The 16,148-nt window shown below is 37.4% G+C and overlaps 1 protein-coding gene and 1 pseudogene across 1 annotated transcript; one reads left to right on the forward strand and one right to left on the reverse strand.

Annotated features, from left to right (window-relative positions):
- Positions 1-2,133: 2,133 nt before the first annotated feature.
- Positions 2,134-6,919, forward strand: LOC131331390 (uncharacterized). The gene is made up of 5 exons (XM_058365311.1): positions 2,134-2,395; positions 2,513-2,590; positions 3,210-3,285; positions 6,385-6,458; positions 6,571-6,919. Exons 1-5 carry the CDS (start codon positions 2,276-2,278, stop codon positions 6,640-6,642), a joined length of 420 nt encoding a protein of 139 aa, XP_058221294.1. The 5' UTR covers positions 2,134-2,275; the 3' UTR covers positions 6,643-6,919.
- Positions 6,920-10,956: 4,037 nt separating this feature from the next.
- LOC131331391 (pentatricopeptide repeat-containing protein At5g18475-like) lies at positions 10,957-15,789 on the reverse strand (annotated as a pseudogene).
- Positions 15,790-16,148: the final 359 nt, after the last annotated feature.

Genomic DNA, 16,148 nt, shown 5'->3' on the forward strand with positions numbered 1-16,148 from the left:
ATTTTTCTAGTTGAGACGAATCTAGTAAAAATTAAAATAAAAAAATTCTTGAAAAAATACAGGTTTTTTTTTCTTTTTTCCAATTATGCCTTGAGACCCCTTTTGGCCTTCTTTTTTTTTTTTTTCACGCAATTTTTTGGTACGACTTTTTTTGTTGTTGTATTCTCTTACAGTAATTTTTACTAGATTCGAGCTAAATTTTTACACATATCATTCGTCATAATGACAGGGATCAGAAAGTTAATACATTAACCAATGTTAAAAATAAAAAAAAGACACAAAAGACGGTCTAAATGAGAAAGACCTACTTTTTGGCTCTTCTCCGTCGTCTTTTTAGTTAATTTTTTTCTTAATTTTGAGTAGATTGTGTTATAGGAGTACTAATTTGAACATTATTTAGTTTGACTCGACCGAGATTAATTCCTAGGAAGTTAGGCCAGCCAACGGGAGCCTAATACTAAAAATAGGGTAAACTACATTGAACCCCTCAATGATGACTCATCTTCACTTTTAATCTCTCTAAAGTTTTAAACTCAAAACCTAACCTCTTTATAAACTATATGAATTCTGGATGTCAAAGATGGAGTCAACGAAAAATCACAATTTATCCTATTGCTTGTCAAAATCATCAGCCCACCACATTTTTTTTCACCTTAACCTTCATCCATAGCCTCCTTAAAACCACTGCTACAACATTAAACACCAAATTCAATCAGCACATTCCAACGAAAACTATTCCAACACCAATTATTCACCTCATATCTCGCGACCGCTTGCAATTCCCTCACAACTAACCCAAACAATTAGTTTCTTTGTACCTTCCTGGCTGCCTCGAATTTTGAGAAGTCACTTTAGATCAAAAGAATATATAGTAATTTAATCATAAAATCTTATTTATCATGTAGTTTTTTTGCTCACACGACAAATTTCGTCTAAAAATCATAATACTTTGTTAACGGAAGGAGTTTATTATCGCCGGATGAATATTTTAAGGGAGTTAAGTGTTGAGTTTTAAATATTATGAAGATTAAATCCCCGTTTCAAGTAGTTTTTTTTTTTTTTTTGTGGTGATTTTTTGAATTTTTAGTTTTCGTTCTTATTCAATTTTTTTTTTGTATTTTTTAGTTTTGCGTCAAATTTTTATAAATTATTACTTCGTCTCGACGAGATGAATTAGAAAAGTAATTTTTTTTTTACTTTTACCCCCAAAAAATTGAGAAATATCCCCCCAAATTCTAGTTTTTTTGAGATTTGTTTTGGATATATTTCAGAATATTTGAATAAAAGTTATTTTTTTTCCTTTTGTAATTTTTCTAGACGAGACTAACCAATAATCCACAAAAATTTAACGTAAAACTGATAAAAAATGGAAATAGAGACTAAGTGAAAATCAGTCATAGTTGAGAGGGCTTTAATAAAATATAAAATAAAAAAGTATTGCCACCAGACTAGTACGGAGTACTATTTTTTTTTTCAGCCGTATTTTATAGTTAGCGGGTTAATGGGAAATTAAACAAAGGAACTTGAGCTTATCCATAGCTCTGAACTCTAAACTCTGTCCCTTGTAGGACTCAAAATTTCGTCAATAGAGGGGAGAGGGGAGACATATGAATCACTTTGTTTGGTTCTCTCAGAAATAATATTTCCAAAATTTTTGACTATTTTGTCATTAGTGTTTTTCGTCTTTAATAATTTTTTGTCACATTTTATACTTATTTATTATACCTTTTAATGTAGATAGCCTATCTTTATTTGAAAAGTAACTATTCTAAGGCTCCATTCCAGAAAAAAAAAACACTTATTTTTAAAAAAGATAATTTCAAGCTCAAATATTATGGATTTATTGAAATTTAAAAATATGCAATATGGATATTTTTTGGAAGATTTCGGTGAGATCTTTTATACGATGCAAAAAAAATTGAAAAAATATTTTTCATTTGCTTTATTTTTGAGTTTGAAAATATGAAATAAGCTGCTTATTTTTTAAGAAAATTTCTGAAACGGGACCTAATAATAGACACCAGGTGTAGACCACTCCGGATCACCTGTCCGACTCACATCTGGACAGGCGCCTGTCCGGATGTGAGTCGGACAGGGAGATCCGGATTCGGTGTAGACTCGTTCTAAATTTTTTGGGGTTAAACAACCGCATTCGAAAACAGTAGAACCCCACAAACAAACAAACACAGAAAAATTACCTCCGATCGCCAGACCGAAACCAACTCCGTTCCGCGCTCTCCGCGCTTCCTCCGAATCCAAAATCCAAACCAACACCATGATGTGGGACGAATTCGACCGGCAAGATTTCGCTTTTGGAAACCAAGACACAGAACGAGAAGAAGAACACGACTCTTATCTCAACTTCGACATCTTCTCCGCTCTGTCCAAGCTCAAGGTCGCTTCAAATTCCTTCCTTTTTTTCACAGAAACTACTTCTAGGGTTTGAACTGCCTGTCGACGCTGTTTCTCTGTTATGCGTTTGATTTTGCTTTGTAATTGTCTGTGTGTGTAGGATTACTATGGGGTATTGGAAGTGGATTACGATGCTACGGACGACGCCATTCGATCGAACTATATCCGTTTAGCTTTGGTTCGTCTCCGCTTTCTCTATTGAATGCTGATTTTTGATTGTCATCAAATTTTTGTGCACTATTCTCAATATAAAAAATTCAGATTTTTATGCACTTGATGTTATTGCTGCATCCTTTGAAAATTATTTGAATTTAGAGTCCCTTTGGGCTAGATTTATGCCGCCATTATTTTGGTCGTTTTCTTTCAATTTTTTCTAGATATGTCACATGTGTCTCGACAAGAGGAATCGGAAAAGTACAAAAATAAAGTACAGACCAAAGTTGAAAAAAGTGAACTAAAAAGAAAAAATGCTCAAAAAAGACAAAAAAGTTGAAGGTTGAAAAAGTTTGTGTCTTCGGCGTCGTAACTTTTATATGAACTTTTTTCAATTTTGTCTATATTTGTATGCTTTCCTAATTCCTCTTGACGAGATTGACGAGATGTGATGTAGAAATTATAAGAATGGAAAACTAAGAAAAAGGTAACTGGAAGTTAATAATATCTATTGTCTTTCCCAAAAAATTATTTAGTCCAAACCTAGCCTTATTCTTCTAAAAAGTTGCTAAACTTATGAGCTGTACCTTTTTCTTCTTCTTGTCTTTGAATTGTCACTGACTCAGTGGATTGTCTTTGGACAGAAATGGCACCCGGATAAGCAAAAAGATCAGGATAGTGCTACTTTGAGATTTCAAGAGATAAACGAGGCTTATCAGGGTTAGTAATTAGATTCAAATAGTTTATACCCTGTGAATAAGTGCTTTTATTATGTATTCAAATTTATGTATTAGTCCTTGTGAAGAAGTTCTTAATGCTGACGTTATAAACCTAAACTTAGTAAATGTGATTCATGTTTAGTCAGGCATTGAGCTTATACATGATGTACAAGCCCAAGTTTATCTTGCAAGCTGTTTTATATAAGCAGTTATTGGGTTTGTTGATTGGGAGAGACCGAGACAGAGTTTTGGAGTTCGAAGGAATTTGGAGAATTTAATGATTCAGCTTTGTGTGGTCGGAAAGATGGAGTGCAATATAAAATTGTTGACTGTCTCGTTAGAAGAAAGATTAGTGTATGCGAGCAACATATGATTGATTGAGATGTATTTGGTGTAGAATGTTCCAGTTCCATTTTGTAGTTTAATTTCAGATTCTGTTCTGAAGCACGACTGATGAAAAGGTAAAAAGTTAATTAGTGGTCCAACGGGTATGAATACAATTTTTTTTTTTTGATCGGCATGACAATCGTAACTGTGTAGTTGTGAAGACTTTGGTTTTTGGACTTGGATACTACAAAATTGGTGGTTTGGAGGAGGATCTTTCTTGCGGAGAAGGTGCCGAAGCGAGTGTCATGTCATGTGTGAACAAAGAGGTCTAGCCTAGTTTGTGTAGTTCGATTGATGAAATAGGAGCTTCTTCATTTTCTTTTTTGTTTTAGTACAACAATCACTATTTTCTTACAAAAGAAGGTTAATGTATACGTTTTTGTTTAGATCTTCTCAAACAAAGGGGCCGCGGGGGGGGGGGGGGGGGGTGTGTTGGGTTGTGGCGTTTGTTGGTTTGTCCGTCCTTTGAAGAAAGCTTTTTTGTTGGAAAATTAGAACATGAGGTTGATGCAGAATATATGTATGAGAAACACATGTTTTACTTTTACTAAATAACTCTGTTATAAATATCCAGTTTCTTGTCCCTCAATTTATATTCCCTTTGCATAGTCAATTATGACTCAGAAAGTGGCTTGATATTGGAGCTACCAATACTGAAGCTAACATTGAATCTTAAGAAAGAAATACAACTAAAAGCACCAGACGGGGCTCAACCTTGTACATTCAAATATACAAATTCAAAAGCAACTATACAGTACCATGTCTGGGCTTTGACAGGTTGTTGATATATGCGGTTGAGCTGTCATAAATTTATCAATCTTCAAAATTTGGTGCTCTATAGCTTTGATTCCTTTGAAGTTATTTGTGATGGGCTGGGTGTTGGACATTGCAAGCATACGTGACCATGTCCGTCTTACTAGGAAGGAAAGCTGACTCTTACGATATTGTGGATACTGATTGGAATAAGAGCCATGAATAGAGAAATGATAGAAAACATCATTAGGATGCATGGGGAAATACCTAGAGAGGTGTTGCATATTATTAATGCAAAATAAAACGTTCCGATCCTTTAATTGAACTCTTAGGAGTGGAATCGTTCTTTAAGTGAAAAAGACAGGTTTTCCTCGACGTGTCACTGAAACTTCCCTGCTGTTTTTATTGTGTGATTCTTATGCAGCGTTTGAGCATATGGACTCTATCTTAGAAGCTAATTCTAGCAACATTCTTTTGGCACTGGTTTCACTGGTGCATTTTTAGTGGTTACAAGATAAGATAGAATGTTGAATGGTTTTGGTGACTTAAGTTGATAAGGCTTACGAGTCTTAAGTTACACTGATACATGTGTATTAATCTGTAGCCAACCAATGCATCCTTAGAACTTAGAAGTACCTAAGACCATGGATGACTGTGTGCAAGTAATGGAAGAACTTGCAATACCTGCATTGGGTGTCACTCACATTGGTGATTGACTTACTTTAAGCATGCGGCAGGAAGAGAACTGAAACATAGTGGTGCAAAATCTATGCTGACAAGCACTACTAAGAGGTTTAAGGGTTTGGAGTTTATAGTATGCATAATTGGATCTAGGACAACGATTTTCATGGATTTTATTCAGTTTAGTTGTTTCTCTTATGGTGCTTTTCCTACTTTGTTGGTGCTGGCCTCTCACCTCTTCTTTCTTTATCTGCTTTCTGTAGCCTTATCTTTTTAGGCCTAATTTTTATTTTTTTTGAGAAACACCACTTTTAAGTATGTGGACAATTGCGTCTTCTATCTGGAATCCCTCCTTGCTGGTATAGAGTTTTTTCCCTCCCACCTGGACAGGCTGTTTGGTACTCTAGTTTGTTGCACTTCGAGTTAAAGAAGCAACTTAAGTATCGTCTCAAGAGGAAAAATTTTCATCAATTTCATTGCTGAAAAACATCTTCCCACAATTTTAGTCATGACGAGAAGAATCAAAGCTAATTTTACAAGTAGATATCCAAGGGTAGGCAGGATTCTTCGGTTTCTACCAATATCGTACTAAATAGAGTTTTAAGAGTTTATTATTGGATTTAGTTCTAGAAGTTCAATGATGCAGCGAATATGGAAGAATAAGTTTGAAATTGACTGTAAAGTGCTAGTATGATTTTATACGTCTAATTTTCTTTCAATATTTTCTCGAGAAGTGAACCCACTGAAATATAGGTGACCCTACCCTGCCCTTGGTGCTCCTTTGATAAAGTTTGGACTTATCTTAGGGCAGGGAAATAACGAATTCTTTTACATAATGAAATTCTTGACACACGTCATTCATCCATGCATTAACCATGTTTGTTATAGGTTGCACCAACCAAAGAAACTCTGATGTAATCTATATGCCTGCTTTAATGGAATTTAAAGGGGGAAGAGTGTTTTACGTAACTCTAAGGATGTTTGACCCTACTTGGAAATATTGTTCTTTAGTTAAAATAAATGTTGTCGTACTGATGCTTCTTGTTTCTAAAATATTAGCCCATAGGATTCAGGTTGTTTCGTGTCCTTGAATGGTGCCATTTTTCAGGTGACTACTGCAGCCTGGCAGAAGTTTAAGTTACTTTTATACCTGTGGGAAGCAAGAAATGCTAATGTGTGACTCTCTGTCATATCTAAACAATTTGTAGCTAACGAACTGCTTATTTTGATCTTATCAGTGTATTTGTAGCTAACAAGCTGCTTATTATGTTCTTATCAGTGCTGAGTGATCCTGTCAAAAGGCGAGAATACGACAAGAAAGGGATGCCGTACGTGTACGATTACAATATCATTGTAAGATCTCTCGTTTCTTGTTTGGTTCCATTTCAAACCCTGTTAACAAAATATTTTCTTTCAGAAGCTAAGATTGGTTGAATTGACGTTTAAACCCTTGTTGGGAGTGCAGGAGTACCTTAACCGTTACAAAGGCCTTATATTAACGTGCAATGGCCTTGGGCTGAAGCATTCAATATGGTAATTATGAAATGTGCACATATACTCTTCTTGGTGCATCAATCATGATCCTTCTTCTCGTGCTGCGTTCATGTATGGTACTGCAAGCGGCATAAGTTGGTTTGAGGACTGATCATTTTCGATGTAATAGCCAGCTTAAAATTTACTTTGTTAATGTGTATATGGAATATGACTAAGCTTATCTTACCATTGTAGTATACCATCTGAAGTTGGCTCTCAAATCCCTGGATGGGTTGTATTTAGAATTTTTGATAAAATCTGTCACCCTTGTTACCGTTTCAGTTCCTGCATTGAGGAAATTCAGTATCCTACGCATTTCAAGGGTTGTCAGATGGACACAAGTGAGTTAGTGATATCAACCAACACTAGCAGCTTTCCAGTGCTCGATGTTTTGTTCCACAAGCGGTACTTCATTGGGTTTTGTGAGAAGAATTTGTACTGTGGGCAAGAATATGCATAGCAATTGGTGTTAAAGAACGTTTCACCGTCTCTTTTATAAAATTAGTGCGGTTAAGTTGCATAAACTTAGCCGGAAAAAGAAGACGAGAAGTAGCACAATACTTCAATAACAGCCCTTTGGACCCGTCGTCGTGAATTTCGGTTGCATTCTAATTAAGAACCAGTTCTGTTGCTTTTATAATGCGTGGCCAAGCCAAAAAAAAAAAAGCTCAACTTTAAGTGATTTTCTTTCCCAGTTCTAATAGAAAAAAAGTTGAGTTCCAGGAGAGATTATTTCTTCTTGAACCACTGGAAATTGGACTCAGAAAAAAACCAGCAGACAATAACTAAATAAATACATGGTCGCTCTACTTTGAATAAGCTGCTCCTTGTAAAACCAGAACTGCATCATATCATCCTACGCAACACTTACTCTTTCGCCAAAACTCGATTGATATGCATTGCTATTGCCCAATCTTATCAACTGCTGTTCATGTTGAAAGCCAGACACCTGCCGTAACTCATCTAGTAGAACAAATGCAGGCAATAACTTTCGCTCCCCACATATCGCATCAACCAAAATACTCCGGTAAATCAGGCTCCGGTTTGAACCCCATCTCCACCAATCCAAACAACACTGTCGCAGCATCCGCTTACTCCCCATCCTCGCAAAGACGAACCAGTAATTCATTTTTAAGTAGCGAAATGAAGCAAAAACCCCCTACCCAACATCGAATGCAATAACAAGAGCTTTACATAAATCCCCTTCTTTCCACAAAAAATTCAACACAATCTAGTAACTTGCTTTGTTCAAAGAACAACCCTCGTAAGGTGGCTTATAAAGCACCCAAAGAGCCTCCTCAAGCCTACCTTATCTGCACAATCCTCCAAGTATCACATTCAAGGTGACGACATCAGCTCTGCAGCCTTTTTTTTCATCTCTTGAAGCAATCCCATAGCTGGGGAGATCCATGGTAGTGAAGATGACAATGGCGTAGAAGTCTTAGTAGAGAACCAACACCTCCAACGGTGGTTATGGAAAGCGACTTTCATCTAATCCAAGAAAACTGCTGAGGATATTATGACTTTTTTTCCTTTCTAACAACACAGAAGTCACTAGTCACTAGTCACTAGTTTAAAGCACCTGTAAGCATAATTGCTAAACCTTTTGCACTCGTTTAAAAGAAGTCACCGAGATCTTTGAACCCAGAAGTGCTCGACTCTCATAGAAAATAACACAGCTTTTGAAAAGAGACCAACCATTTGTCATCTCTTACCCAAACATGTAGAAGCCTCGAAGCCAAGACCTCTTACCTCGACAGTTCAAGAAGAAGAAAAAAGCAAGAAACAATCTGTGGATCTCAATTCAAAAAAAAAAAAAAAACAGCTCGTCATTGCACAACCTCTTCCCTAATTAAGCCTGGAGCCAATCTGGTAACCATCGGTGAGATGAACAATTCAAGGGAAGAAGGCATGTGTCTTTGTTCAACATGAACTCAACAAATTAAAGGTGCAAGGGAAGAAAACATCTCCTTAACTTGAACTTAACAAATGAGAGGATTTGTGATTGCAAATTCCAACTTCTTTTCTCCATCCCTGCTCTGCTTACCTAATGTCAAATTCAGAGAATTATCCATGAACTCAAGAAGCTGAGCAGTCAGACAACTTCTGCATATCAATTACTGAGAGCAAAAGGGACAACGTCCAATTCAGAGTTTCGTAAAGAGCACTATGACCATTTACATGACATTAAAACTTGCCTTGCCTTCTAAGACCAACATCCAAGAACATAGACACAAATAACATAAAGAGAGCACTTATATCAGAACATATAAAAAGAAATATGGCATCATATTTGTAGCACAAATACCTATTTATTAGCAGTTTACCATTTCTTCTTCTTTTTCTTCTTTTTTTTTAGGTACATGCAGTTTACCATTTCCTTCAACACTGTGTAGTGTCTAATAAAAATACCAGGCATAACATGGCTAATCTACTTTCTATCAGAATTTAGGGCCAATGACAATCTGAATGTCCCAATGACAACTATGACAGAGATTCAACATATTCCATTCGAAGGATAAATAGATAGAGCAATCCAAAGATACCAATAAACGTGTCCAAGTTTGGCTATTCTAGATGATCTTCCCCTTCCTCTCTCTATTTACTGCGACCAAAATCTACCACCTCTTGGTGGAAAATATTATGCTTAACAGACAAAGTGATGTAATGAAACCTATTGTCTATCAACCGTTGCTGAATGAGAATCAATTCAGGTTGGGATTCCTTTGTGCCGATGATTCTGCCCAATCTAAGTTGCTGGACTATCAGATCACAAGCATATATGAATGAATTCAAACATGCTAAGACAATAACTCACAGTTCAAAAACCACAAAAAATAGAGGCCAAAATCGTGTTGCATATTTCCCTGCAATACTGAATGAAGAACAAAATTGAAGGAGGAAAATCAAAGCTAGAAAATACTTTCTTTTAATCCAAGCTGTGTGAAGAAAGCATAAATAGTCTAAAACAAAAGCAAGTTGCTCCAGATTCCGACCAACAAGCTCCATGAGAAAACTATACATATCGTAGCTATTTTGGTAAGTCTTTTTTATAATGGAGGAGAACAAGCAAGCATCAACAAAAGAATGACTTTGATTGATTGCATTCTACATTGTGCTTGATAACACAAAAACAAAGGAAGTAGCACTCACGTGGACAAGGATCATGGTTCTATTGGAACACTAACAAGGGTAACAACCGAACAACAAAAAATGAAAAGAAAAAAACACAAAACCATCAACAACATTGCGATAGTTAAATTGCAAGTTTCAAGCTACATAAGTGTAGGGAGGTATTCCCGAACACATACATTTAGATGCCGAACACGTGATATTCGGGAGCACGTGGTAAGTATGACAGGACTTACCACCGGGCAATATAGTGAACAGCAATATGGACCAATGATATGAGAAGTCATTGATCCATGCAGTTAGGTCGGCAAACTAAGGGCCAAGTTACATGAGAAGTAGATGGTCCAAAGCCGACTGTTCGGTTATGATACAGCCGAACAGATGATGTAAAGAACCAAGCTTGTGATACGAGTAATCATGGGTTTAAGGCAATGCAATCGATATCCGAATAAATGGTACGTGGGACCATAGTTTGAATATAGACAGGACAGTTATCGTCCTAAACAAATGTTCGGCAATATGGACCAGTGACATGAGAAGTCAATGGTCCAGGAAGGTTGTGCGAGCTAAAGGACCAGTTACAAGTGAAGTGATTGGTCCAGACAGTATGTTCGGCGATGAGAATGCCGAACAGATAAAGAAATCCAATTAGATGTTGGAATAAAAAGAACACTCTGGAAAGGATCCAGAAACAGTGGTATTCCGTTAAGGGATGAGATCCCGAGAATATAGGATTTGAGAAAGATACCCAACAAGTATGGGATGTTCGGCTCTTAAATGGAAGAGAATCCTAAAAGGACTCTTTTCCATAAACTGATAAAGGAAACGAGATTCCTTGATATCCTGGGTTTCCTATACGAGTTAGGAATCCTATGGCAATAAGGATGCTTGGGTAACAAGCATACGAAAATATATAAATATGAGGTAAACCTAGAGGAAAAAGGTACGCAATACACTGTATTCTTATTGCTTTCCTACTGATAATTAGGGTTTAATTGCTAGTACGTGATACTAACAAAGGCATCGGAGGGCCTTTGCCACGAGAGGCAGAGGTGCACTCACCCCCTGTCTAGTTTGCAGATTAGGGTTCAGACGACGAGTTAGGGTTCCGGTGAAGAGGCACGAATAAGCCGTTGCGATCCAGTTGATTCGAAGTACCAATTGTTTTCATCCCCCTACAATAAGCAAATACAGAGAATGAGCAAAATAACAGATTGATCTTTTGACCTACCACTTTCTCTTCCATTTCCATCAGATTAGCGGTCCCATTTAATGCCATTGCAGCCACAAGGTGAGAAAAGAGATTGTATAAAATGCCACCTCAATCCATTTGCAAGTCTTTGGAATCCCAATCCTCTTATATCTATTTTGCTTCGGGTTATAGACTACTATCCTATCCTAATCCAACACCATTACAACCTCTCCATCCTTTGTGTCACATAATGGCTTTAAGCGGAAAAAGAACTCTCCGGCCACATTTGGGACAACAAACAACTTGGTCCAAAACTCTTCCTCGTTTTTTTTAATTGGGAGATTTACTCTCTAGTCCATTATTCTCGAACACTCTTTCTTCTCGAACTACAAGCATTCCATGTGCGGGCGGGTGTGTATGTGGGAGGTGGAAGTAGATAGTTGAGCTCGAGGGATTTTACTATTACACTATTCTCCACGACCATTAGGCAAGACTCTGTTGATATTGCGGAGTAAAAAAACCATTAAATAATTGCCAAGTATCTGGATTTTGCCCTTTATTTCCATAACTCATCTAGTAGAACAAACGCATGCAGTAACTTCCTCTCTCTGCATACAACATCAACTAAAACACTCCATGAATCAGGCTCCGGTTTGAACCCCATCTCCACCAATCCAAACAACACTGTCATAGCATCCGCCACCTTCCCATCCTCGCAAAGATGAACCAGTAATTCATTTGAAGTTGCGAAATGCGGCACAAACCCCCTACCTAACATCAAACACAACAACTCAAGAGCTTTGCTTAAATCCCCTTCTCTGCACAAACAATTCAACACAACCCGGTAACTTGCTTTATTCAAAGAAAAACCCTCATAAGGTAGCGTATAAAGCATCCCTAGAGCCTCCTCAACACTACCTTCTCTGCACAATCCTCCTAATATCACATTAAAGGCGACAACATCAGCTTTGCAGCCTTTTTCTTTCATCTATTGAAGCAAATCCATGGCTTCATCAATCCTTTCACTTTTACAAAAGCTATCAATCAAAGTGGTATAACCAACTGTATCGGGTTTCAGACCAATGCTCTTCATCTCAGTAAAAGCATTAATGGCCTCTTCCAATCTTCCCTCCTTACAAAACCCTTTCGTTAAGGCTGAGTAATTGAAAACATTTGGTTTGCAACCGTTCTTCTTCGTGAATTCGATTATTTTATTTGCCCTGTCAACTTTTCCCCCACGGGCAAATCCATTGATCAAAACATTGTAAGTTAAAGCATCGGGCACGATTTGATCTTTCGAGACCATTTCCTCGAACACATCAGCTGCTTCTTTGAGCTTTCCGCATTCACATAGACCATCCATCAAAGTAGAATAGGTAATCAAATTAGGGTAAGAAGTTTCAGACTTTTTCATCTCTTCGACCACTTGAAAAGCACATTTGATATCCCCTTTCTTGCAATGGTATTTAACCAAGATGTTGAAAATACAAGTGTTAGGCTCCAAGTTGAGATTCGTCTTTGCATTCACAAGGAATGTTCGTGCCAAATCAACCTGATTTGACTCAACCAGAAGATTAAGACAGGTGCTGATGGCTTTAAGGGAGGGCTTCTCGCGAACAATTGTCTGAATGACATAAAACATCTCAAGCACTCTTTCATGGAGAGAGGATTTTGAGAAATGTTTCATGAGATTGAGGAAAATACCCTCATGAAATCTACATGTTTCATATGTCATCTGATGAAGAACTGCATCAATTGCCTGAAATTTCTTGAACTGAGCAAGCTTATCGAGAATAGTCGCATAAGTGGCGTTATTGTGATTAAACCCCCTTTGATCGGATGCCTTGTTAAAAATCTCTAGGGCACGTTGTGGATCCCTCTCACGTTTTATCAAGTTGATGGCAGAATCGTGAGATATATATTTAGATTTCCTTCGAGCTTCTACTATGGTAAATGTGGTTTCGGTAGGAAGGTCTGGTTTTTGAGAGGGGTTTTTGAGGAACTGAAGCAGGGAGATCCATGGAAGTGAAGATGACGACGGCATAGAAGTTGAAGTAGAGAACCACCGGTGCTTATGGAAAGCGACTTTCATCTAATCCAAGAAAACTGCTGAGGCTATTATAGGGCTTCATAATCTGGAGAAGACAAGAATATGTAAGTCAATAGACTGGCTGACTAAAGAACACTAAGCAAGTTTTTCCTCTCTAACAACACAAACAACAATAAAGCAAAATTAATCAAGCAGAGAAATGGCTTACACTGTGACTATGTCAGTAAAATGGATCATAAGCTGCAGAACATGAATGTGTGAAACTCCCACCTACATGAACAAAAAGCAATAAATTATGTGCAAGCCACGACTTGAAGATTGGCAAGATGTCAACAAAACAACAACAAAATACAACTGGAAATAGAAGCAAATACCATCAGCTAGCAAACAGTTGCTTCTAATCTTCAAAGCCCTTACACCCTCAAATACATCTAATTAAGTCTTGGATGTTATACTCTCCAATATTCTAACTTGGCATATCTCAGCAACCAAATACCAATTAACAGAAATGTTGTTTAAGACCAACTCAGTCCTGTAGTCCATAAAGTTCAGAACACGACAAAGAAGATTGCATCCCAAATTGCTTTTTTCAAATCCTTATTACTAAAGCCAAACCACAAGAATGCTAATGAAGGACGATCTCTAGGGTCTACCCAATAACACAACAGTAGTAGATGATGAGTAGTTTCTAAAATATTTTCACCAAAGGATAAAAGGTGATGGAGTTTGAAAAACAGTAAACCCCCCCACCCCCCGACTAAGCAGATCTCTTGTGGCAATCCTATTCTGTAGCACCAACCAAGCAAAACATTCCACCTTAGTCGTTGCAATTCCTCCAGACCAAACTCTCTGCTAATCCAAGTGATCTGTCTAAAGTCACCAGCTGGTTGGTCATTGATCCAAGAGAGCATGCATTGTTTTTCTCCGCTAACCACACCACCACATCTTCCTTGCTACTATAACTCCGTACTGTAGTCAAGAGTCACAACAAAGTTGATCAAAGATTTTTCTCCTAAATTTAGGTTCCATGTGACACTCAAACAGGTTTCTCCTACTCCTTTGCTTTATGTTCGACAAAATCATTACACAGCGATGAAAGGTGCAAATATAGTGATCATCTAAGGATCACAGCTATGGATACGACATACAGACACAATACGTTATTCCTCCAAAAACTAGGATGCAGACATGAAAGAACACGACAAATGTGACCTATACGTTTCTTAAGAATTCAGATAAAAGTTGACTTTTGTGTCAAATTAAGATTAAAAAAACAAAAATAGTAAAACATTGTGAATATACAAATCAATGATCATTGTATACATATTCCTGAACTAAACATCCAAGAAAATTTTGACTATGGGCCCAATTCTAAAACTGCATTTTTAACCTTCTAACGTGTCCTCAACATGTTCTTGGAGTGTCCCCAATGTGTCCTCGAATGTCTATAATGAGTTCAACTAAACAAAATATGATTAAAAAGTACACATATTTAGGTGTGTCTGAGACGTGTCCGGAAAAATGTTGTGTTGCATCTGTATCTCACAATGGACACGGTTGCGTGAGGCCAGTACACATGAAAATAGATTAAGCTGCAAAACAGTTGGTCCCATGTACTACCAATACTCCAACCTCCTTGTTGCCCCACTGTCCTTGTTCTGTCACATTGCCACTAATTAAGTTACTTGGGCTGCCACACTAAAGCTTTAGCCCAAGCTAAGATGGATGAAGATTCTTCTTAAGCTGTGGTGCCGTGAGAACCCAGTGAAAATGAGACACGGATGATCCTAGTCCCTTGTATACAGTTTTTCAGGAACAACTAAACCGTACGATTCATATCTAAATGGCAATGACAATCGAAGTTGAAAATGGTGATAAATCATCTGGTAGCATTAACATTTCAATCACACAATGACACAAATAGAGAAAGACTAAGAATCTATGAAATTGACCCAGTTTCAAATTTTGTCACCTACTCCACAAATATCAGCCCATCTACATATTTTAACTTTTTCTTACATGCACCAATTAAAACTAGATGAATAGAGTGACTCAAGTGCTAAGACAAAGAACAGGTACTGCAACTTACAATCCACAAATAGCACAGGATTATGCTGCAAACGAACTGGTCTCGTGTGATTGGCTTGGACCCTTTACCTCAATTCCCTGACTTCGCTGTCTGCCCCCCGTCTTCCTATCCTACCACATCAACACTTCCTAAGTTTTAACATTCTCCCTATGTTGCCATCAATAAAGTTCTACCCCAAACTAAGTAATAGAATAAGAAAACCAATAATCTCTTTCTTATCCTTCTACTTAAGGGGCAAAGAGAAGCGCTTTTGCTACTGAGAAAACGAACGGTCAGCACGAAGGTTCAAGACTTAGACGAGCGTTAGCGAAGTGGAATAGACTAAGGGTTTCAAGTAATGTCCTGCGACAATACAATGTGAATGACACAGAGTTGAGACAGAAATTTGGGGTTTAATATCCTAATTCGCACCTAAAATACCTAGGTAAATACGAGTTTACGACTGCGATTACATGGCTGAGAGCATAAAAATTTTCAACTTTCCAACTAAACTAAAAAGGTAGAAAAATTAAGAAACCAACCAAATTGACCCACTTGAAATAATGTCACCTACATCCGTTCGCAGACGCAAAGCACAAAAAATGACAGAGAGAAATCTACCTGAATTGGAAGAACCATAACGTGTCGTAGATAGATACAAATTACCAGCGCATCATATATATCCTCCGTTCCTCTATATATATATATATATATATATATATGAGAGAGAGAGAGAGAGAGAGCGCAACGGGAATGGGTTTCGCAGAATGGCTTTTGGGCTCAGGGTTTGCCAGTTTGGGGATCAAAATGTATTCTCCCAACAACGCGGCCGTTTCTGGCAAATCATACTTGGGTGAAAGTTTTGAGAAACTTTTGTATATGCCAGGCATAGGAGGTGTCTTGGTAGCTCCATCGGTCCATTTTTATTTTTTTGGCTATTTTTCGAGCACATTTTTATAATCAGCTCCGTTTATTTTATAAAAATCAACTAGAATATTAATCTTGACAAATATTATGTTTACCGGACTATATAAGATATATGATCAACAAATGTGAAATGAAAGAAAA

The sequence above is a fragment of the Rhododendron vialii genome, chromosome 6a (assembly GCF_030253575.1).
Source record: "Rhododendron vialii isolate Sample 1 chromosome 6a, ASM3025357v1".
Classification (NCBI taxonomy): domain Eukaryota; kingdom Viridiplantae; phylum Streptophyta; class Magnoliopsida; order Ericales; family Ericaceae; genus Rhododendron; species Rhododendron vialii.

Bases quoted from the DNA above. Each gene is read 5' to 3' on its own strand.
- LOC131331390 (XM_058365311.1), top strand. From the start codon at position 2,276: ATGATGTGGGACGAATTCGACCGGCAAGATTTCGCTTTTGGAAACCAA. The intron at 2,396-2,512 runs GTCGCTTCAAAT...CTGTGTGTGTAG, and splicing joins CCGCTCTGTCCAAGCTCAAG to GATTACTATGGGGTATTGGA. The intron at 2,591-3,209 runs GTTCGTCTCCGC...GTCTTTGGACAG, and splicing joins ACTATATCCGTTTAGCTTTG to AAATGGCACCCGGATAAGCA.